The sequence below is a fragment of the Larimichthys crocea genome, chromosome I (assembly GCF_000972845.2).
Source record: "Larimichthys crocea isolate SSNF chromosome I, L_crocea_2.0, whole genome shotgun sequence".
Taxonomy (NCBI): Eukaryota; Metazoa; Chordata; class Actinopteri; family Sciaenidae; genus Larimichthys; species Larimichthys crocea.
The window spans coordinates 18,366,927-18,389,401 of record NC_040011.1 but is presented as its reverse complement, the minus strand read 5'-3'; the positions used below and the strand labels follow the sequence as shown (position 1 = coordinate 18,389,401).

Here is a 22,475-nt window from a genome sequence, read left to right as displayed (position 1 = left end):
TCCTCATCTGACCAGTTTTCTTTCCCCTTTAATTTGATTCGGCTGTAATGCCACATCATCGCACCATCTTACTTCTGCTACCTGATACCCAATTCTACCTTTTTTTAAACTTTGCTCACACAAAATCTAACATAAAAGACTGCTCAAAGTCACTGCTCCCAGACATGAAGCAGTCAGACATGTAACCCCTGGAGTTGTCACGATACAAAAATAACTAAAAGTATCACGGTTATTGCTATACGGTGGCCTTTTTTTATTATTATTTTTATGAACTGCAATGTATTTGTACAAGTTATGAATACTTATTAAATACTTATAATTCTGTTTGGTGTATGATAAACTTAATACTGGTGAAGTAAGAATTAGATGAAACAAGTTTGAAACAACGAGTTTGCTTTTGAGCAAAATTAGTGGAGCCACTGACAACGAGCAACCCAGCATGTGGAAACAGCCCCCTTGTTTCCAGTCTTTGTGCTAAGCTAAGCTAACCACTCTGCAAGAAAGAGAATAAACGCATCTTCAAAAACTATTCCTAACACAAAATAGCTTGGAGGAAAGACTGATGCCACACTCATTTTTGTTTGATAACTAACGAGCAACAACCAGAGGGGATTAGCTTAGCTTAGCATAAGGAATGTGTGGGGTAAACAGCTGGTCCTGCTCTGTTTGAGGTTAAAAATGCATCGAAAACACCTCTGAAGTTCACTGTGAATATATTATATATCAGTTGCTTTCACACATAGTGAAGGGCTCTAAAGGCAAACTAACAGCCGAGTGCAGTGACTTTCTCCAGTCAACACTGCAGAGATGTGCTAGGCAGTCATATAAACCGTTGTTATTCACAATTACAGCACATAACTCCCTCTATATTCATAAATGCACGTTTAGATTTTTTTCTGTGTATAGATTAAACAAACAAAGAATAAAGTGTATTAATAAGTGGCATTTTGCCTTTCAGACAGGGCCAGACTAGCTGTTTCCCCCTGCTTTCAGTCTTTATACTAAGCTAGGCTTCTATGTGACTTAACACAAGAGCGCTATCAACCTTTTCAAAGAAAGTAAATAAGAATGTTAGACAAATCTTTGTACTATTTGTTTAAATAAAACAGTCAAAAAATATTCAGGAAATTCTTTATATCAAATCAAATCAAATCAATTTTATTTGTATAGCCCAAAGTCACAAAGTACATTTGCCTCAGAGGGCTTTACAATCTGTACAGGGAGTGACACCCTCTGTCCTTAGACCCTCGGTTCGAGTGAGGAAAAACTTGCCCACAAAAAACCTTTAACAGGGAAAAAAGGTGGAAGAAACCTCAGGAAGAGCCACAGAGGAGGGATCCCTCTCCCAGGACGGACAGACGTGCAATGGATGTCACGTGTACAGGACAAATCAACACAAACATATTGTACAATGACTGATAAAATGACAATAAATTATAATGAATGATAAAAATGGTTACAGTAATAGATATGGTAGTAATAATGACAGTAATAATATATGTAGTGGGCGTCATGCAGGATCACAGCAGCAGCCACGATCCACGAGAACCCGCTGGACGACAGAGCACAGAAACTCCGGGGAAGTTTGGTTAGTAACATGCATTAATGAGACATGTCCACAGATGGAGAGATATGGAGAGATATAGAGATATAGATATATATATATAGAGAGAGATAGAGATGAGAGTAGAGAGAGGAGAGAGAGAGCGAGAGAGAGAGAGAGAGAGAGAGAGAGTTTTCGGTAAGGGAGATGTGTGCATCTTCAACCAATACCGTGCCTGGCTAGGCATAACCCTCGGTGGGGTCCCCCGGCAGTTAATCCTATGGCAGATAACTAAGGGATGACCTGAGCCAGCCCTAACTATAGGCTTTATCAAAAAGAAAGTCTTAAGTCTATTCTTAAAGGGGTTGACCGTGTCTGCCCCCGAACCCAGAAGGTAGTTTGTTCCACAGAAGAGGAGCCTGATAGCTGAAAGCTCTGGCTCCCAATCTACTTTTGGAAACTATGAACCACAAGGAACCCAGCCCTGAGAGCGCAGTGTTCTAGAGGGGTAGTAAGTATTATGGAGCTCTTTTAGATAGATGGTGCCTGACCATGAAGAGCTTTGTAAGTAAGGAGAAGATTTTAAATTTATTCTAAATTTTGTCCATCACGGGCCAATGGGGAGGTGATCCTGATCTGTTCCTGTCAGAACACGTGCAGCAGCATTCTGAATTAACTGCAAAGTCTAAGAGACTTATTGGAGCACCTGATAACAAAGAGTTACAATAGTCCAGCCTTGAAGTAACAAATGCGTGGACTAGTTTTATATATATATATATATATAGATAATATAATATATATATAATATATATATCTATATATATATATATATATTAGATTATATATCTCTCTCTCGCTCGAGTTGAACACCTAGACTGAAATGAATAAACTATAATAAAGAACGTGACCAAGTCCGTCCCCTGGAGGCCACACTCCACAGGTTGAACAGGAGAGAGTGGAGGGGGTGTTTTGGACACATTTGTCACTTATTCTTATAAAACTTCCACCCATTATAGCAACAAGCAATAATTTCATGCAACCTAACAAAGCAGAAAGCACATCGCCAAAGAGGAATTACGTAGGTGACAGAAAATGAAGGGAGAGAGAGGACGTGGTTCCTTATTGTCCGAGGAAGCGATTGTCCTGCTTTCCTCACCGCTCTCTCTCCTGGTGATCAGCCAGCCAGGTTCAAAGCTATTAGTAGTGATTGAGGTTTAATCAGTGTTTACTTGAGCAGACTGATAAGAGATGGAGGGAGGAAGGACACATTTAGGGTAGAGAGAAGTGAGTAAGGTCCCAGCCGGAGAGAGAAAAGGAAGAGGGGGGTTGTTCCTTTAAAGAGGCAGCATATGGCCTCTTTAGCTATGCCTTTCTTTCTAAGTGTTCCACATGCACTCACACACACTCACACACATTCTTGCAAGTCTCCACACACAAAAACTCAGCTGGCAGCGGTCCCTTGTCACAGTGCTGCTGTGTCTGTAATCGCCATGGGGACTTAGGGAGACTGGTGCTGGCACGAGAAAAGCAAAGAGATTTAGGGAGTGTGAGCATGAATGAGAACATACTAGCACCTACGCACAGACCAATACTGGAGATTTGACGCAGATAAACATTTTAGAATAATAAAAATCTGACACAGATATATCAGCCAATATTTGTTTTTGTGATATCATTCAGTAATGACCCATCAGATTAGTTTTCTTGAGACTTTATGACCCGTGGCACATAGAAAAGGTCTTTTCTTGATCCATCATTATATAAAATAAACTTACAACGAAAACCTGAAATTGAACATAAACCCAAAATGAGAGAAGTTGATAAGAATAGACCCTTCACTGAATGAGTCTTTTGGTAACAGATAAATGAAGGGACAAATTCAGGACACCCCTCCACCCTAATCATTTTTACACAGCCCCTAATACTGCACTACAGTACTAGGGCTAACTGGCTATCCTACAATACAAGAATAATTCTGCCACTTCCAGCAGCTGGTGAGGATGCAAACCTTTTTAAATGATTTTTTTATGTGATGGACAGCCAAAGACAGGCGGGAAAGTAGGGTGTCTCTGGAGCATGGACTCGCTGGGTGCCACGGATGCAAACTTTTTCTTGGATCCTGTTCTTTTACATAATCAGTACACAGCACTGAGTTAGCATGACATCACGCATAGCCCTCAGATGAGTATTTAAGATCCTTTTGCAAGGTTTTGCTTTTCATATGTGTCACCTAGAAACATTAAAAAGTCACTGTGGTTTCTAATCAACACATGGAGCTAATGCTATTAGCTAGCTAGCTACTGATCAATTCTGCTGATCAAAGCAGCAAACCCTGTGGCTGTAGGCTGAAGTGCCAATAACTGCAGTTCCTCAAACGTCCACTTGAGGCTGGCTCCAGCAGTGAGTCAGTCTCTATAAGTCTCCATGTCCAAATGTCCAACTTCACAGCAGAAATAAACATGTTTACAGCCTGGTACAAAAAACAGTTTTGGTCTCTGTAGCTAATTTCCCCGTTCATGACAACTGTACTGAGGGTGAATTTATATACAACTCACCTGTTCACATTATATTAAGGCTTAAAGTTATGCAGGGTTAACAGCACGACTACTTTGATTGACAGGAAGGTGCCGTTACAATTAGCTTATCTTTGCCCATTTTTAGATTAGCCGGGAGGGAGAAGAGGCAGTACTGAGGTTCACAGCAGCTCTTCAGAAACCTGTGGGTGACGTTACTGATATGCCGTCCATTCCTTATACTGAGAGCACAATTAACCCATGGAGCTAATGCTATAAGCTAGCTAGTTAATGTAAGCTAATGATCAATTGTGCTGTCGACATGCAGTGACTGAAAATGAGACAACCACTGTATTGTAACTGTATTGAGTGTAAACCTGCAACTTTTATCACTGTGCACTGCATGTTCCACGTGAAAACATTAAGCATGACAGACATAGCAACAGCAATCAATTATCGACCAATAACAAAGAGCCCAAGTCAAACCAGAAAGACAGACCGATGAAAGGAATGCTGAATGAGAAGCTAGTCAGACCCATGCAGGATGTGTAGCTATCAGATTTATCAGTCAGCTCTGCAGACCATCTAACACATCGTCAAACATGAAAGTTCACTGTTCACCACAAACACACTCATATTTCCACACAGCAACACTCATTTTTAACTTTTCTCCTCAGCCAATAAAGTCCAACCAGTGTCCACTCTCTCAGTCTTATCCTACACTAACTTCCTCCATCAGATTACATCTGTTTTCATTCCAAACACACACACACACACACACACGCTGATCTGTAAGACATAAACGTCATGTCTCAAGAGCACACAGACACACACACACACACACACAGTACGTCCGGTGTTGTGTCTCCTTCCATAAAAGAAAGGCCGTCTCTAACCTAGCCTCATCTGCTTCCCCTCAGGGTCAACGGCACACTTCTGATGTCGCCCACCAATGAAGTGTTAAATCAAACCCTCTATTCTGCATGTCATCATCGCTCAGCCTCCATCAGGAAGGAGCTGAAAACAAAAAAAAACACTTCACCTGCCTGAAAAGGACACAGGAAACAATAGAGGAAGGCTATGTTAAAAACAAGGAGAAATGGGAAAATACTCAGAAAAAGTGTACATGTGCATATCCACCGCGCACACACACACACACACGCACGCACGCACGCACGCACACACACAGGACTGCTGTGGTGGAAATTCAAAAGTGAACAACTTCCTGTGCTTCCTTTGAATGGCTGCTGGAAATATGACGCGTCTGCCTAAAATAGGCCCGTCAGCATCAGGCATGTATACATTAAAAAATGTGCACATCTAGAAACACAACTTAGGAGCTGCACTTTGACCCTCCTGTCTTTTCACCGTGACCTCTGGACAACATCAGCGTCTGCAAAGCCTGCCTGTTACAGGACTTCCTAAAACACAGCCGAACACACTGAGCTTACTTCACTATCACAGGTTTAAAACAAGATTGTCATGTGACCCACTCTTGATCAGCACATGACCAAAAAATAAAAAATCTATATGCTGCTGGCTGAGCTGTGCTCTAAGCTGAGGCATCCACTTATCAGCTGTCATCAGCATGTTTGTCTGCAAATAACAGGAAGCCCCACACTTGTGAAGAAAAAAAAAAAGTCCCTCCCTTGAAGTGAACGATGGCTCTGATATGAGTGACAAAGCTGTGTCAGAATCACAGACCATTCTGCATATCAGCGTCTCCTCAGGTTCAGCTGGTGGAAACCTGAACGTGAGTTTACAGAAGTGAGCTTACGTTTAGGGACCTGTAGGGCGATCACCATCTGATCGCTTCACCATACACCACTGACAGGACCAGGACTGGAGGTTAGACATTGGCCCAGCTACAAGTCATGGGGTTACACGTCAAATTAGAGCTGACATGATCAAATATTGTCTCTTTTCTTAGTTTTAGATTGTTATAATCGGAATACGACAACTCAAAGTAATGAAGCTGCAGCCCTGCATCAGATATCTGAGCGTCAAAGATGATTCCTGAACAATCTATTTAGTAACTGTTCTCGACATCATCACACAGTCTTCCTCAGCAGAGTTTGTTCCTGAACACCTTAAAGGAGCAGTATGTAGGATTTAGTGGCATCTAAGCAGTGCAGCTGCTGATTGCAACCCTTTCACGTCACCCTCTGCTTCCTAGAATGAAAGAGAAACTACTACTACTCCATGGAAGTAGACCCACGGTGTCTGTATATATAAGGTCTCATTCATTTTCAGGTGACTGATTATGCACTAATGAAAACATAATGATACATATTATTTTCCATTTCACAGCCCACTTTGGACCTTTAAGGACTTCTTGTTCTTGTTGCTGAGAGTGAGAGTGGGCAAACAAAGTGAGGAGCATCATGTGATGAGTCAAAAGCTCCAGAGCTAGACTGTAACATGACATCACATCTCATCAGAAAGAGATGTATTCACGTGAAGCAGCACGTATGACAGATGAGTGTGGCTCCAGGCTTTCTCTTTGCGTCTCTTATTGAGGACATTCAGCTCTGCTGGGGATGCTTGCAGAGGGAAAGAGAGCAGGAAGTCACTGAGAAGTGGGCTGTCCTCATTTGAACAGAACACCCAATATTATAACCAGAAAAGGCAAAAAAAAAAAAAAATCAGAGTTCACCGTCCAGCTGTGGAGCAGCTGTGGAGCAGCTCTGTGGCCGTGTTCAGGTGCTCAGCCTGCCGGACACACACGCTCTGTTTCCGGTCTTGTGTTTGACAAAACCCCGGAGAGGAAGCACAAAGGCTCGATATTAAAAATACATTTCTAGCAGACAGAAGACACACACACACACACACACACACACACACACACACACACAGCACTGAGGCTGTCTGTGAGAGGCTAAGCTAACCGCAGCTAGCAGGTCTGTACCTGGTCGGCCAGTTTGAGAACAGCCATCTCTGGGTCAGCTCCAGCTGCTCATCCACTCCCTCCGACACCGCAGCACCATGCACGGTGCGATGCTGCGCCCGAACACCGCCGCCGCCGCCGCCGCCGCTCCTCCTCCTCCTCCTCCTCCTCCTTGTCCTCCTCCTCCTCCTTTCTCCGCTCTTCCCGCGGGACTTTAGGGGACTAGATGTAGCAGCGCGGCTTCTCGTAGCTCTCTAGCAAACACACAGGCGGATGATGGTGATGAAGGCCGGGGCGAGCGCCGCGGCCATCAGCCCCGCTCCACTGACGCTATCTGCGGCGACGCTGCTGAACCGAGGCAGCCGCTCGGGGGTCGCGGGAAGGCGGGGGAGCAGGAACGGATTGACCCACCGGTGTAAACAATCCACATTTATGGCTTATAACTGCAGTTGCACGGAGGTCCCAGGCGTCCCTCAGAGCCATACAACACCCACAAGAAGCGTCCTTCCTCCCCGGTCTGCAGAGCCACAAGCCTCCCGGAGAGGCAGCCAGGCTGAACTCAGCTGAGCACAGATCGCACAGGAAGTTGGTGCCTGTCTCTCCTCCTCCTCTCAGATGCAGAAGTGGAGGAGAAGCTTCCTCAGCATCAACAACACGCAGCACCCCCTCGCTGCTGCCCTCCACCGGAGCATGTGTGAGCTTCTTTCTGCATGAACCCGCTGCAGAACAGCCCCTCTGCAGTGTTACACATTGTTTTAATGCACTTCATATGTCAGTTTCAGTACATTTACAGAACAATATTTCATTCGAAAACATAATTCAGCTTTATTTATATAGCGTCAAATCATAAGGCAGAGAGACAAATATGCACAGCAGCAATCATGAACAACTCCTCTCACCTCCTGCATCAGACTGTGGAGGCCTTAAACAGCTCCTTCAGCTACAGACTGTTACTCCCACCATGGAAGAAGGAGATCTACCACAGGTCACAACAGCATGACCTCATGCCTTTTTCTGAATGAGTTTCCTCGGTGTGGGATCATTAAAGTCTATCTTATCTTATCTTATCTTATTACTGTACATTAACTGTAATTTTAATGGAAATGTGACTAATAGTAGCAATAATAACGTCAGTAGTAACCACAATCCCTGATCCATGAAACCTGCAAGGCAAGAAAGCACAAGAACTCTGGGGAAATAGCTAAGTTAGTAACATGCACTAATGGGACATGAATGTGCAGTGATACAGTTTATAAGACATGATTGATTTGTATGTACATTTACATTTAATGAAATATTATCTCCAAAAAGTGACAGGACAGAAAATCTTCAATTAATTTTTACTTTAAATTGTTCTGTTCGACACAAGATTGTCACACAGAAAAGAATGGAGCTGCTGGTTAAACATGTCAGTAGTTCCACGTCATTTAAAGCACGGTATATTTTATGTGACTACAAAATCAAAAGCGTGGTCCTTTAAGAAACAATGAAAAGCTTTTAAAGTTTGTTGTTTTTTCGTCAATGATCATCGACTGGAAATTGTATTAGAGAACCATCATGGACTATCTGCTACATCAGTGCTGCTGTCACTTCATATACACAGTGTGGAAACATTTGTAATCACAGACATCTCCTCGGGGAGCGTTCTAACCTAGCCAGACAGAGTTTGCCAGGTTACCTCCCACTGTTGACTCAACAAACACACACACACACACACACACAGCAGCAGCAGCAGCAGCAGCAGCATTAGAGACACCGCCATGTCCTTTTCATGCTTCACTGTGCTCATGGAGATGCATTCCAAAGTTCTAAGGGAAGGGAACTGAAGAGGGTCAGTGTTGTTCCATGTCTGGGAGATAAAAACATCAAACCGAGGATGTTTTTTAGACGTGCTATTGCAACACAGACATGTCTGTAGCTCTAGCTCAGTCTGTCCATCACTTTGGCCCACACATTCATGGTCCCCAGCAGATGTATTCAACTAAATGTGAAGATGATTCAACCTTTTCTGTTAGCACCACTATCAGGTCCACATTTCTGTTTTTTAGTTACATGTCTCGACAATGGTTGCCTTGGAATTTCACACAGACGTTCATGCTCCCCTCAGGATGAATCATAATATTGTTGCTGATCTGACTTTTCATCTGGCATTCCCATCAGCCTCAGCTTTTCTTTGTTTTTGGAGCTAAGTAACACTTTACAATATCAATATGCAAAGCTGAGATGAGGGCGAACATGACAAACATTATACCAGCTTAACACCAGAGTGTTTTCACTGTGCAAATGCATGTCTACATTAGCATTGAGTACAGCCCCACAGAGCCTCAGGATCACATGATAAATATATATATATCCAACAAATTGGCCTTAAAGCAAATGGCACACAGCAGCCTTACAGTGAGGCCCTGTGGGAACATGTGACCTGGATCAGCTCTCTGAGTCCCTGCTCAGCCAAATGTGAGTAAATGTGATCTGATGATGATCTATGAATTCTCAAAGATCTGGAGTACAAACTTTCTATTAAACACACAGGCACATGCACACAAACCCCCCTCTGGTTTTTAAGGGATATACCTCCGCTACAGCCACACACACACACACACACACACACACACACAACAGACTTATTGCCTTCCTCCTCAGATTAGCAGACCCAGAGTCTGCCAGGGGAATCTGGGTCAAAGCACACAAGCATGGCTGTGCAGCAGTGGTGAAATGAATGGAAGGGAGGAAGAGTGGGGGAGGTTTTTTCCATTGTGTGTCTATGAGCGTTCATGCATGTGTGTGTGTGTGTGTGTGTGTGTGTGTGTGTAGGAGGGTCGAGTTTTGATCTCTGCTTATTTGTAGTGTAAATGAATTCTCTATCTATCCATCATCTATATGACAGGCGTGGACATTCATGTGGAGTCTGGTGGAGTACAGAGAGATGCAGCACGTTTCTCAGATCATTACATCACCGCTCTTTCACAGTGTTCACGGTATTCCTGTACTCTCAAAGGTTAGACAGCACAAGAAAGCAGGGTTTAGTTCTCATGGAAGGAGATGTGCATGCAACCAAAAGCAATAACAGCTCACAGTTTGGACCAGCTCCATTATGTCAGACTGAGTTCACCCATATGTGAGGAATGAGTTCATCCTAAACAAGGCCACCAGCACAGCCAACCCCCACGCTCCTGCTGCTTTATCTGGTTGTTGTGTCTCAGCAGGATGATAACAGGAAAACTGGACGTGTTGTGATGTCATGTCTGAAATACTAACATACTGTATGTTAGACGTGGACGGAATGTGCCTTTAAGTGGGAGACATGAATGTATACTAACCAAAACCATAGACCCTTGAAAACAAAAAAAAAAACTTAAACCTTAAAAAAAAAAAAAAACATAACTTTACACCTTAATATAATTAAAACAGACGAGTTCATGTTTTTTGTACCAGGCTGTAAACATGTTTATTTCTGCTGTGAAGTAATTTTAACATGGGGATTTATGGAGACTGACTTGTTTTTAAGCCAGCCCCAAGTGGCAGTTTGAGGAACTACAATTTTCAGCACTTGGTTTAATAATGTGAAACGGACAACAAGGGGAAAAATAATTAATTCAATCATTAACATTCAAAATTTGAATGGTACTACACAGAAACTCTATGGCATGTTTAGCTCTGGTCTGTGTACCGGTTAACCTCAGCAAAAACAAGTTAATTCAGCAACTAACATTCACTATTTTAACACTGAGTGGAACATGGGCAAGCCGAGAGACTGCTGTGACTGTCAGTCTGACCAAACTTTAGTGACTAATTGGACCTTGCAGATTTGTAGCATATTGTTTATAATTCTGCATGTATTAATATAAGTTCGTTCATGCGTGTTCAAATTGATAGAAATTCTGACAGACTGGGTTCACAGACTGAAGAGAAACAAACAAATTGAATTTTATACACAAACATTTTATTTGGTTAAATTAAGCAACCATCTAGTAAGAACAGAGGTGTGAAATGAGGAGAGGGTGTGTACAGAGGTCTATCAATACACACAAACAAAACATAGTCCAAATATTTAAAACTTTGTGACGACTGCTCTGCATTCTTTAATCAAGGCTCGTCTGACCTCGGCCATTCTTACAAAGGAACACTCAAAAGAAAACAAAAAAATTAAAAAAATACATACAGACTCTACAGTTTCTTCTTTCATTTCTCCTAACTTCATGCTCATTATCAATTCAGGGTCAACAGGCGGCATCAAAAATAGCTGTCTGTACCCGCATTAGACTGTCTCACCACCAGACCGACAGTTTCTAAAATAAAAACCAACTCGGTCCTACACCGAGATACAGACGACGATGGAAGGTGACAGTTTAGGGAGGAAAAGCAAAGAGCACATACATCTGTATTTACAAGACGTAGTCCAGCTCGTAGCGGACATATGTGTTTTTCTCGTCGTTGTAGACTTCTGGGTAGTGGGCGATGAGTGCGTCCTGTGAGCCAATGTAGATGGAGTTGTAAATCTTCCAGTAGACGTCTCTCACTTTCCTGGCTGGATGGAACAGACCCTGGAGACACAAAATGGATTATTATCGATTTATTTAACACTCATCACCAATGCTGAATCTTTATTCATGTTATGAGGGATGATCCAGGTTGTTCTTACCTGCAAGCAGTACTGCAGCATGCGGCAGGGCCCGATGGCGACCCTGAGCCCCTCCAGGGCCCCCATAACAGCCTGAATTACATGAGGTGACGTCTCGAATACGTTGGGCCACACGTAGTTAAGCAAGTGGTTAAGGGAGTCTTCGCAGCCAAAACCATAAACACCCAAAGACATGTGCTGGACCACTGCACTGGCAGTCTGTCTGTGGACCAGGTCTCTGCAGGATGACAAGAACAGGGTCAGGGCTCAACAGTAACTGGTGTAACTAAACTGGAAATGAATGCAGCCAGTAACTACGTTTACTTCAGTAAAAGTTCAAAGCTCAGGATTTCTGTGTTTTTATGACCTTTGTCAAGATTATCACACAACGGGGCGGTTGGTAGCGTAGTGGGTTAAGCAGTGGGTTAAGCAGCCGCCCCGTGTGTAGAGGCTTCAGTCCTTGCTGCAGTTGGCCCTGGTTCGAATCCCGCATCGGACGGCCATTTACTGCGTGTCATTCTCCCTCTCTCTGCCCCTTGCTTCCTGTCTATCTTCAGCTGTACTATCATTAAAGGCATAAAAGGCCCAAAAAATAATCGTAAAAAAAAAAAAAAAAGATTGTCACACAACAGGACTCACCTGTCCATGAGTGCATCCTCCAGCAGCGGTGTGACAGCGTAGATGTAGTCTTTGCCCATCTCTCCAATGTACTCGAACAGGAAGGAGAGGGACTTGAGCACGCCGTTCTGCACGTTGAGCTCAGGCACGCGGTATTCATTCATGAGCGCAGGCAGCACTGTGAACGGTGAACAGGTCTCTGCCACGATGGCGATGGCCACAGTCGTGCAGACTCTGTTCTGACGTTCCTGGACTTTCAGGTTGTTGAGTAGAGTGGCCAAGACATCGTGGGGGCTGAGAGGAAGGAGGTAGGTAAGTATTGGTTAGGTTTAGGTTAAGTCAACGTAGATTCCTTGAACAGAGACTATTGAACACAAAAAGATGAAGTAAACAGCACTCACCCGATGGCTTTGGCGATATAACCAAACGTGTTGACAGTCGCTCTGCGGATGGCTTTTTTGTGAGCCTTCAACAGCTCCAGCAGCTCAAAACAGATCCTCATCCACTCCCTGGCTGACACATATTCAGCACCCCTGAAATGAACACAAGGGGTTAATACAGAGGCCTGTGCTGCTCACTGCGCTACAGTCACATACATAGAAGTTTTATTCCACCAACCTGTCAGCAATCCTGCCCACCAGGTCGATACAGTTCTCCTGCACCTTCTCGTGTCTGTTCTTCAGGATGGGTGTCAAACGAGGAAGCAGGTCTTTGATTGGGGGAGTCATCTTGTGCATACCAATAACATTGACAATGGCCTTGAGTGCTCCCAGGATGCTACCCAGCACCTCAGGATACTCCTCTCCCAGGTACTCGTACAGCACAACACCCAAGTGACCCATCAGCTTTTCCTGCAGTGACAGGACACACAACACACATTAGTTTCTAACAGAAGTTATACAGTTGTGCTTTGAATGTTTGTGTGTATACATCTTCATAGCGTACCTCCTGGCAGGTCTTCATGACCACAGCTGTGCGGGAGATCAGGTCAGCAGCCTGCTGACGGACCTTGGCTGACTTGTTGTTCAGACGCCACAGCACTGTACCACAGATCTGAGGCAGGTAGGGTTTCACACGCTTCCCGAGGGCGTTCACCACGGTGCCGAAGCCGTTGAGCATCACAGAGTCCTGCAGAAAAACAAGGAGGGATTAAATCAAGTCAACAAAGGGTGTTGTGTAAAGAGGGTTCTTCCTGATCAGACTGATGAGGGTCGTCCTCTCACCTCTGTGGTCTGCTCCTGGAAGGCGTACAGGATACCGTCGATCAGCTGCTCCTCCAGCTTGTGGTCGATGTCAGCTGCTCCCAGGTTGCCCATGATTTTTTCGATGGTCTCCATCACCATCTTTCTGTACTGTTCTGCTTCGTCTTTAAGATCATCAACGATGCGAGAAATGATCTCTGCTGCTCCAACTTTGTTGGCCAACTCCACTGTGGTGTCCACCAACTGTTAGGGGAGGAAGATGCTTCATAAACAGGGGCATCCATACCATGCAGTCCAGACAAGGTACCAAACCAAACATTTCATCTGAAACTGACTTTTTACGAGCTGAACATGAGCGTGTCTGTGTCTGCTAACCTGTCTGTAGTTGCGTCTGTCCAGGGCCATCCTGTGCTGCCAGAAGTGCTTGAAGAAGGGGGGCAGGATCTCAGTTTTGATGTAGTTGGCTTCCACACCATCAGTGCCACAACACTGTTTCACCACCTATGAGACGGAAGACACGTGCAGGTCAGAGACAGAAACTGACTGCAAGGTTTCAGGTCCTCTACTGTCAGTGTGTAAATGTAACCAACGAGGTGCAGGGTGAGAACAGAGAGGACGCAGAGGTCCGCTCTGATGGTTCTCATGTTGGTGTTCATGTAGCGAACTACTAGCCCTGATCAAACCATGGAGCGGTTCAACAGGCGAGAATGAGTCGCAGGAAAGCTAGCTGAGATTTCATTTTCCTTGGCCCTTACCTTGAGTACGATCTTTTTCATCTCCTCGTCGGGGGACTGGAACTCTCTGATGAGGATCAACATCACTTCTCTGGTGTAGTAATTTGCATACTCTGCATCCATCAGCGGGATCAGGTAACCAATAGCTTTGAGGAAAGCAGCCAGACCCTAGCGACAAAGAAAGAAATGCACTGTAAATACAAACATGGCTCCTGGATTGTGTCTTGGAGACCTTCATAATAATGGAATTGTCTGATGCTCCCAGCAGAGTATTCACAGTCATTCATCTGACCACTCCTGGCAGCAGCAGCTCCTCAAAGGAGACTTTATAGCAAGCAAATATTCACACTGTGGCCACGTGCAGGCTCAGTGCTGGGTGTTGATCTTGCAAAAAATAATTAGTTTGCTCCAAAAAGAAACCTGCTCACCTTTCCTCTGTGCTGTCTGATACCCTTCCACAGTGGCTTGAGGACCGAGTCAAAGGATTCGATACCGTAGGGTGTAGCAGCTTCAGCGAGGGCAGCTATAGCCAGGGCACTGATGGTCCTCACCTTCTGCTGCTCATCCACCAGACCTGCATCACCACACAGTCAAACAGTCAGAGCTCCACCTCATGAACAATCTGCTGTATCTGCTGGGTCACTCAACAGTTTCAGGCACAGTTCAAGCAATAATTAAAATCATCATTTTATAGAAATTACAGCTGGCAAAAAGAAGAACTTTAAAACTTTGCATGTCTGCACGCACGTCCATCTGAGATCGACAGTGTGAGTCTACAACACCTCTACATGTGACCATGACTGACCGTGTTCGATGATCTCCACCAAGCTGCGGAGGTGGGGCAGAATGGCGCAGCCCATCAGGATGGCGATCTGCTGCACGATCTTGATGCCCGTGTGTCGGGCCTGCCAGGACTTCTTGCTTTTACACACGGCTTTGAGAAAGGGTAGGAGAGATGGGATACCAAGAGCAGAGGCCACCACGGCGAAGGCTCGGGCAGTCGTGTTTCTGACGTACTCGTCCATGTTGTCAATATCAGGTCGCATTGTGGAGATCATGGTGGCTAACCCAGCAGCCTGGAATGGACAGGAAGAAGACGAATGTCAGTACCAGTTCAGGACTGATCCTAAATAACTATATTCTGTTAATGGAAGCTCTGACTGTAACCAACGGGTGCAGGGTGAGAACACACGAGGCATTGAGGCCACGTCTGCTAGCTCTCGTGTTGATATTAATCTAGCGAACGACTAGCCCTGATCTGACCACGGACTGGTCGAACAGGCGAGAATAGTTCGCAGAGTGCGAGTGTGTAGAGTGCGTGCTCCACTCTACCTTTGCCAAGTTAGAGATGATTTCTCGGCCTTCCACTCTGGCATAGTAGTCCTCATCAATCAGTAGGGGCTCAATCACCACCAGGATCTATGCACAGACAGGACAGGGAGTTAGTTCAGAAAAAAAAAAATCACAACCTACTAAATACAAGCACAGGCATCTCACACTAAGCCTACCTTGTGTACGTATGGTCGAACCAGGTCGTCCAGTTTGTAAAGAATGCGGTCGATGACTTTAACCAGCAGATGGCGCTCCTGGTCCTCCAGGGTGGGCGACATGAGTAGTGGCAGGATCTGGTTGAACAGGGGGCCCGCTCCAAATTCTCGAGCTTTATCTGTGATCTGACGCAGAGCGGCCTAAAAGGAGAGAGGGGAGAGGGTCTGTCAATCACTCAGTCACTGAGACAGATGTGATGATCTGTGTCTGCTGAGAGCAGCAGCTCCTCACAAAGAGGACTCTTCTGCAGCCGCACAGGCTCAGTGCCGGCTGTTGATCTTGCAATAGGTATCGATGTGGTGCTTTATGCTAGATTTATGATGTGAGAAGAAATGGACAGGAGAACCTCAGAGGGAATTAAAGGGATATTTGGAAATCATGTGGGGCTTCAAAGGAAGGAAAAAAACCATGGGGACCAACCTTCCTCATGGGGGGTGTTCCATTTTTAATCTTCAGCAGCAGCTTCATGATCTTCCGTTCTTTCTGCTCTTCAGGACTCAGCGTGGACTCATCCACCTCCACCTAACACAAACACACACAGCTCGTCATCAACACACACGCTGAACTTCAGACAGGACAAACATCCAGTTGTTGATTTTACCACGGTTCACGTATGATGTGCGCGTGATGCAAATGTGACGCTCACCAGCAGTTTGTCGAAATACTGGATGTCATCGGGTTTGAGGAAGGGGAGGTTCCCTGAGGGCTGGTCATTCATCTGTTTGGTGGTGCGGTCCTCCGCCTGCATGTGGAAGCCCGTCATGCCTCCGATAGGGGTGGGGGTGGCCGACAGCTTACGGGCCGGAGTACGGATCGGCACGTAGCCTGCTGGTGGAGGCAGGACCTGTGCAGAAGAAAAATAAAGTGTCAGTACTAATAACTAAATAATATTTACTCGTGATTTTATCAGCAGAGTTAAAGGCAATCAACAGGCACTGACCTTGTATCCCTCTGGGAACATGGCATCAAGCTCCTCGTCTGTGAGGGGTCGGTTCCTCTCATCGATTTCCCTCTCCCACCTCCACGCCTGCAGCTGCTCTGGAGTCATGCTCATCAGGTGACCTGGAGAAAACAGAGGAGCAAACTCATTTAAAAACACAGAACAACCATCAAGGGGTAAACCCATGTCACAGATTGCTTAGTTGCTTATAGGACCATAGGCCAAACAAAAAGTCTATTTACCTGGTGTTGGGGTAGCCATGTTCATAGCTGGTGTTCCAATGGGAGTTTTTCCTGGGGTGAGTAGTGGTGTTGAGGATCCCATCTGACTGGCAGGGGTTTCATCCCACCGAGACTTCCTCTTACTAGCCCCAGGGGTTGGAGTCTCCCCCACGGACTCATCTCCCCTGTCTGTGCGTGGCGTCTCAGCCCAGCCACTCCCGTGTCCCGGGGTCTCTCTTTCTGTCTTTGGGGTTTCGTCCCAGCGGTTCTTGCGCACGCTTCCTGTTGCTCCACCGTGACCAGGCGTGGCGTGGCCAGGTGTGTCCCTGCCGGGGGTGGCAGCACCAGCAGGAGTGTGGCTGGGAGTGGGCTCCCACATTCGGGTACTCGGAGTGGCTCCGGGGGTCTCACTGCCTTTAGGGCGGCCAGGGGTTTCATCCCAGCGGCTGTTTGAAGGCGTGTGTGCGGGAGTGTGTCCTGGAGTCTATACAGGACCAGAAAACAGATGAAATATAAATGACACAGAACAACTGCAACAGCCCTACATTACTGGAAGTTACTTTAGACTGAGTACTTCTAGGAATTGATCTTAAGTCATCTATCAAGCAGAGAGAGGCTGAAGCTTGAGTGGCTCACCTCAGCAGTGGAGTCAGCCTGGTCCCAGCTGGACATCTTTTTGGGTGTAGCATTAGAGGGGGTTTGGTCAGCTGTCTGGTCCCAGCGACGCTTCCGCTTTGTGGCAGCTTGGCTGGCAGCAGAACCGTTGACAGCTTTCAGGTCCCCTGCCTTGGCCTTCTCTGCCAGCTGCAGACGAATCTCCCTCTACGTACAAAAAGGCACAACTGTCAGAATAAACCATACAACCGCACCGCAGCACTGGACAACTGGATGTGACGCTTTCTACATCAAAGAGAACAACGCGTGGCAGCTTACCTCCTCCTTGGACAGGTTCTGCTCCAACATGACGTCCACGTAAGACCTGACTTGCAGCTTGGGGTCCGGCGTTTTGCCCCCTGCGCGAAAGAGCACCAACAAGAACAAAGGACACTCATCAGTATGCGCTCCGGGGACCCGCGTGATTACAAACACAGCAAGCACAAACACAGCCAGCTAACTCTGACTCTCTTTACCAACACATTAACTTACGTTCCTGTTTTTATAAACTGCTGATTCACAAAAACAAAGTCCTACAATATTACATACAAATATACATTGGTCTCTCTTACATACAGTCATAGCATTCTAATGAAAAACAAGCAGATACATAGAGAGAAGAGCTGAGGTTGTGGTGCTTTCTTTAAGTGGATTAAGAAGTTATAGCCATCACTGATGCAGGGGTCCTGGGCTGTGCTCTTCAGAATACGTACACTTTCAGTGCCAAGGGTCCTTCTGCAGTCAGACTTCAACCGGCAGAAAAGAAGCCTAGAAAATTTCTCTTTACCATTAGTAACACTTTGGAAAAGGGTTTGAACTCACACACAACAGTATACCACCTGGGTTGCATTGATTTAGAGCACTCAAAAAACTAAGCAAACAAAAAAAACAAAAAAAAAAAAAACAGCATCTTCTTGGGGAATAACCACAAAACTAAAAAAAGATTCATTTGAGACCCTGTGGTCTGGATTCAATTTATTTACACTAGCATATCAAGATGAAGTCAAGATTTGGAGGCTACATCTATGAATGACATTACTACAGCTTAAAAAATATGAGCATCTACTTGAAAGATAAGAATGAGGCAAAAATAATGAGAAATATGATGAGACGTCATGTCGGAGGGCACTCACTCATAACAGCACTGATTATTATTCACTCAGCACACATCTAGATCTTGACTTCTATTTCAGCTTAAAGGTAACTGATAACATAAGGGAAAGATATTACGTCAGATATTTGGCCAGTAATTTTCCATCGTGGAGAATTTGATCCAAATTGGTTGGCAAATAAAAAAAGAATAAGAGGCTCTCGGGGGTTGAGGTTTGTTGTAGCTGGGCTGCATCTGATTCCCCTCAAACAAGCAGCCAGTGGACCCTGACCCAAACTGACAAGTGCATAGTTCTCTGTGTTCCCCATAACCTACACAGGATGAGTTGCTGCACCCTTAACAGAGTGCAGTACAGGACTGGCAAAGCAGTACTGCTGTAGGAGAGAAATTAAGGACAGTTAGTATGGGCCTGTGGTATTGTGGTACACAATTTTCTTGATAACATATTTCTATTTCACAGAGAGTTGTAAAATAGAAACATATTTACACAACAACTTTGTACAGAGAGCTCTCTCTACATGCAGGCTTCAGACAGGCCCTATCTACACCACACCTGGAACTCTCAGGCCATGTAAGATCACATTGGCAGGGGAAGTGAAGGTCAACAAAAAGATTTTAAGAATCTAAAGAAAGACAAACTGGCTGGCTCAACAAATGATGAATTCATGATGAGCTGTAGAAACTGAACCTCAACAAGCCTAGATATTATGATCTTCAGATCATTAAGTTTAACTGGTTTCAGGCTATGGTCCTGTGCTGAGGCCAGAGCACTTTACATATCTGACAGTGTGACCACAAGACATTTCAATTACAGCCCAGACTTTGAGAAAATGGGAAGACAAATAGGAGTTCTTACATAGCCCTAATCATTCTGGTTGACTACACCAAAGTGGCCCCGGATGTTTCTCTCCACTGCCTGCTCTGTGGGTTTATGTCTGTCTATGAGCGAGCACACTATAGTTGTTCATACTGAGCTCAGCATGGCCTAACAGTTCACTGGCAAGTGAATTTGTTATGGTGTAACTAACCCTTACACTTACATGCCTCATCCTGATATCTTACGATAAGAAGACGCTGCACTTTCCCGTCATAATCTAGGCTGGCTCTCACATGGGATTGTTAACCCTTCGACTCACAGACAATCCATCTGCCACCCATGTCTGTTAGGTGAATTGCCCCCGCCCCTTTGCACATTGAACACCTAACCACCTCCCCACAGAAAAGCATGGTAACCCTGCCATGGTTTGACTTGATTTTATTGCACACACCAGGGTACAGTGTCCCATTTGGCACTTTAAAATCATGGTGATAATATTTTGAGCCCACGCTGACATGTGCTGCGAAATTGGATAGAAATGCAGATCGTGTATTAGGAAGAAAGCAGACAATGACACAAAATGTTGTTGGACCACAAAGGATTGACCACGGGGAAGGCATCGGGTCTGGGAAGCAAGCTATTGTGTTGTGGTCGAAGGGTTGAACAGCAAAACTACAGGTGTGAAAACCATTGGTAGTCATGGGGGTCGCAAAAAAGTGAACCGTGAAAGGGGGAGGAAATGGGGAAGGTGTAATGAGGACAAAAAAGAGCAAAATTTACCATCTGCAAAAGGGTCAAGGCGCTCGGGCGAGATGATCATCTGTCTGCGCCGGGCTTTGTATTCATCTTCCCGCTCTGCGATCTTCTGTGGCCGGTGCTCTGCAAATGGGTCGTACTGCAAAAGAGAGATGGGGTGTAAAGTGTGTTTCTAAATGGAAAACAGGCTCTCACACAGAGAATCTATTTGATGGCATGACAACAGCTGAAAGTTTATATCTGTGACACCACAAATGACCACGTACTTGCTCGTCTGACTGAGGAATGGCATTGAGAATTGCCACTGGCGCGTGGTACCCTGGCTTCTTTTGTCCCAACAAGCTTGTTGATGAATCCTCTTCGTCGTCCTGAGGAAAGACAGAAAAACCAGAGTCTAGTCAAAGCTCACCAAAACGGCAAGACTCTCCCAGTCAGACTTCAACCATTAGTGACACTCTGGAAAAGGGTTTGAACACACACACACACACACACACAACAGTATACCACCTGGGTTGCACTGATTTAGAGCACAACAACAACAGCAACAACAAAAAGATTAATTTGAGACCCTGTGGTCTGGATTCAATTTATTTACACTAGCATATCAAGATGAAGTCAAGATTTGGAGGCTACATCTATGAATGACATTACTACAGTTTAAAAAATATGAGCATCTACTTGAAAGATAAGAATGAGGCAAAAATAATGAGAAATATGATGAGACGTCATGTCGGAGGGGCACTCGCTCATAACAGCACTGATTATTATTCACTCAGCACACATCTAGATCTTAAGATATGACCTCAGATATTTGGCCAGTAATTTTCCAATTTCCAAGTAATTTGATCAACAACAAGCAGCCAGTGGACCCTGACCCAAACCGACTCTCCCAGCTCGTGTGCAACAAGGCAAGCTCCAAAAACACACCGTGGAACTGTAAATAAAAGCAACAGAGATCTACAGTCTACAAAACATTCCCGATGTATCAATCTACTCACATCCTCCTGTTCATTGGCAGCAATAGACGTGACATATCCAGCGAAGCGACTGTCGCTGCCACCATAGATCTCCTGGTCATAGAATCCAGTGGAGTCCAGGCCCACTCCCTGCTCTCCTTCCTCCGGCAGGGCAGCCTTCATCCCCTGGATCTCCAGGATCTGGGCCTCGATGTCTGCAGGGAGACAAGAAAACACGACAGAGGCTGAGAAACTGCGAAATTATCACGACATGTCACGATAGAAGACTATTCATAGTAATATATATAGGGTGAACGGGGTGTATTACGGCTCAGTGACACAGACAGAGCAGGACGTGTGCGTAACGTGTGCTCGAGCTGTTGTTAAATAAAGGCATCGCTAACTGGATTAGCCAGACGCGAGTCGTTCTGGCGGCTGAATAAACAAACTGCAGTGGTGAAATACAGTTATAAAACAAAGCACGCGATTAAAACAAATACTGGATGCACGTCAGTGACTCTGACGGTGAAGCTGCATAATGCATATATAGCCGCAAAACGCAAAGCAGTGCGGTGACGCTGAGTTAGCCAGCTAGCGCGCTAAAGGCTAGCAGTCAGCGCCATTATGTGAGTCCGCGCTGCGTGGCTCCGCGGCCTGCGCGTGTCGCGATTAACGACTCATTAACATGCACGCGTGCCCTCAAACACTCTGATGTCTGCTACAACATTTCCCCACACACAACACCGCATAACGTAGTTTTTAAATCGACCCCGTTTCGTATTATTCTGCGAATTATTTACCTTCGTGCGTCTTCGCGATCTTCTCCATTTTGGTGGCGATTGTTCGACTCTACCACCGGAAGTATGTTAATCCACAGTTCCGCCTCCGTGAAGCTGTTCTCAGACCAGTTTACTCACGCTCAGCCTGTCAGTGTTTTGAAGGGGTCAGGGAGTTAGCCAATCAGGAGCCGCCTGTGAGGACGCGTTTCACTGCAGAACAAGTACAAGTCCTGTCCACAACACGTACTACAGGCAAAATATTAAAGTTATCTGAAGTACCAACGCGCTCACCATGTAGAAAATGTTATATGATTATATACATGATATTTTGTCATTGTTATATATATAATTATTATTGATGCACCAATATGTAAAATATACGGAAGAGGATTAGGGCCACATAAAAGAAAATATCTCAGAATTCTGACTTTTAACCTCAGATTTTTTTTTTATGTGGCCCTAATCCTAAAAATGCATGTTTGCGATGGTCTGCAAATATCTAATTTAAACTATTTTACACACTGCTGGGAGTTTCATCTATAACAATGGATCAATTTTTATGAGAAGGTTACGAA

General features: G+C 45.1%; 2 protein-coding genes across 9 annotated transcripts in view; both read right to left on the bottom strand.

The window, feature by feature from the left end:
• ankrd44 (ankyrin repeat domain 44) overlaps positions 1-7,956 on the bottom strand; it is a 47,920-nt gene extending 39,964 nt beyond the window's left edge. For 2 of the 4 annotated variants that reach the window (XR_797456.3, XM_010747766.3), the window contains exon 1: positions 6,965-7,956. Coding sequence is in view for 3 of the 4 variants with exons in the window: in XM_010747766.3 (XP_010746068.1) it covers positions 6,965-6,991 (27 nt within the window). In the remaining variant the exon portion in view is untranslated. The remainder of the gene's footprint in view (positions 1-6,964) is intronic. The other 2 variants (XM_010747767.3, XM_010747768.3) reach the window with 2 other exon arrangements.
• A 2,908-nt stretch (positions 7,957-10,864) lies between these two features.
• On the bottom strand, positions 10,865-22,054 carry sf3b1 (splicing factor 3b, subunit 1). Of its 5 annotated transcripts, XM_010747761.3 has the most exons (23): positions 21,922-21,949; positions 21,164-21,336; positions 20,432-20,533; positions 20,190-20,304; positions 17,761-17,840; positions 17,464-17,649; positions 16,849-17,311; positions 16,607-16,728; positions 16,313-16,510; positions 16,087-16,188; positions 15,627-15,806; positions 15,451-15,537; positions 14,924-15,194; positions 14,547-14,692; positions 14,140-14,286; positions 13,760-13,885; positions 13,406-13,627; positions 13,128-13,310; positions 12,801-13,033; positions 12,584-12,715; positions 12,204-12,476; positions 11,586-11,802; positions 10,865-11,487 (listed from the first exon to the last, which is right to left on the bottom strand). In XM_010747761.3, the coding sequence occupies exons 1-23, from the start codon at positions 21,947-21,949 to the stop codon at positions 11,329-11,331; spliced, it is 3,945 nt and encodes a 1,314-aa protein (XP_010746063.1). In that variant the 3' UTR covers positions 10,865-11,328. The 5 variants fall into 5 exon arrangements, with proteins under 5 accessions (XP_010746063.1, XP_010746064.1, XP_027131701.1 ...); XM_010747762.3 differs by lacking the exons at positions 20,190-20,304; positions 20,432-20,533; positions 21,164-21,336; positions 21,922-21,949 and adding an exon at positions 18,195-20,101; XM_027275900.1 differs by lacking the exons at positions 10,865-11,487; positions 11,586-11,802; positions 12,204-12,476; ... (13 more) ...; positions 16,849-17,311; positions 17,464-17,649 and adding an exon at positions 18,195-18,249 and having other exon boundaries at positions 21,922-22,054.
• Positions 22,055-22,475: the final 421 nt, after the last annotated feature.

Bases quoted from the DNA above. Each gene is read 5' to 3' on its own strand.
- sf3b1 (XM_010747761.3), bottom strand. From the start codon at position 21,949: ATGGAGAAGATCGCGAAGACGCACGAAG. The intron at 13,034-13,127 runs GTACGCTATGAA...CTGTCACTGCAG, and splicing joins TCATGAAGACCTGCCAGGAG to GAAAAGCTGATGGGTCACTT. The intron at 12,716-12,800 runs GTTGGTGGAATA...TGTTCATTTCAG, and splicing joins GTGGGCAGGATTGCTGACAG to GGGTGCTGAATATGTGTCAG.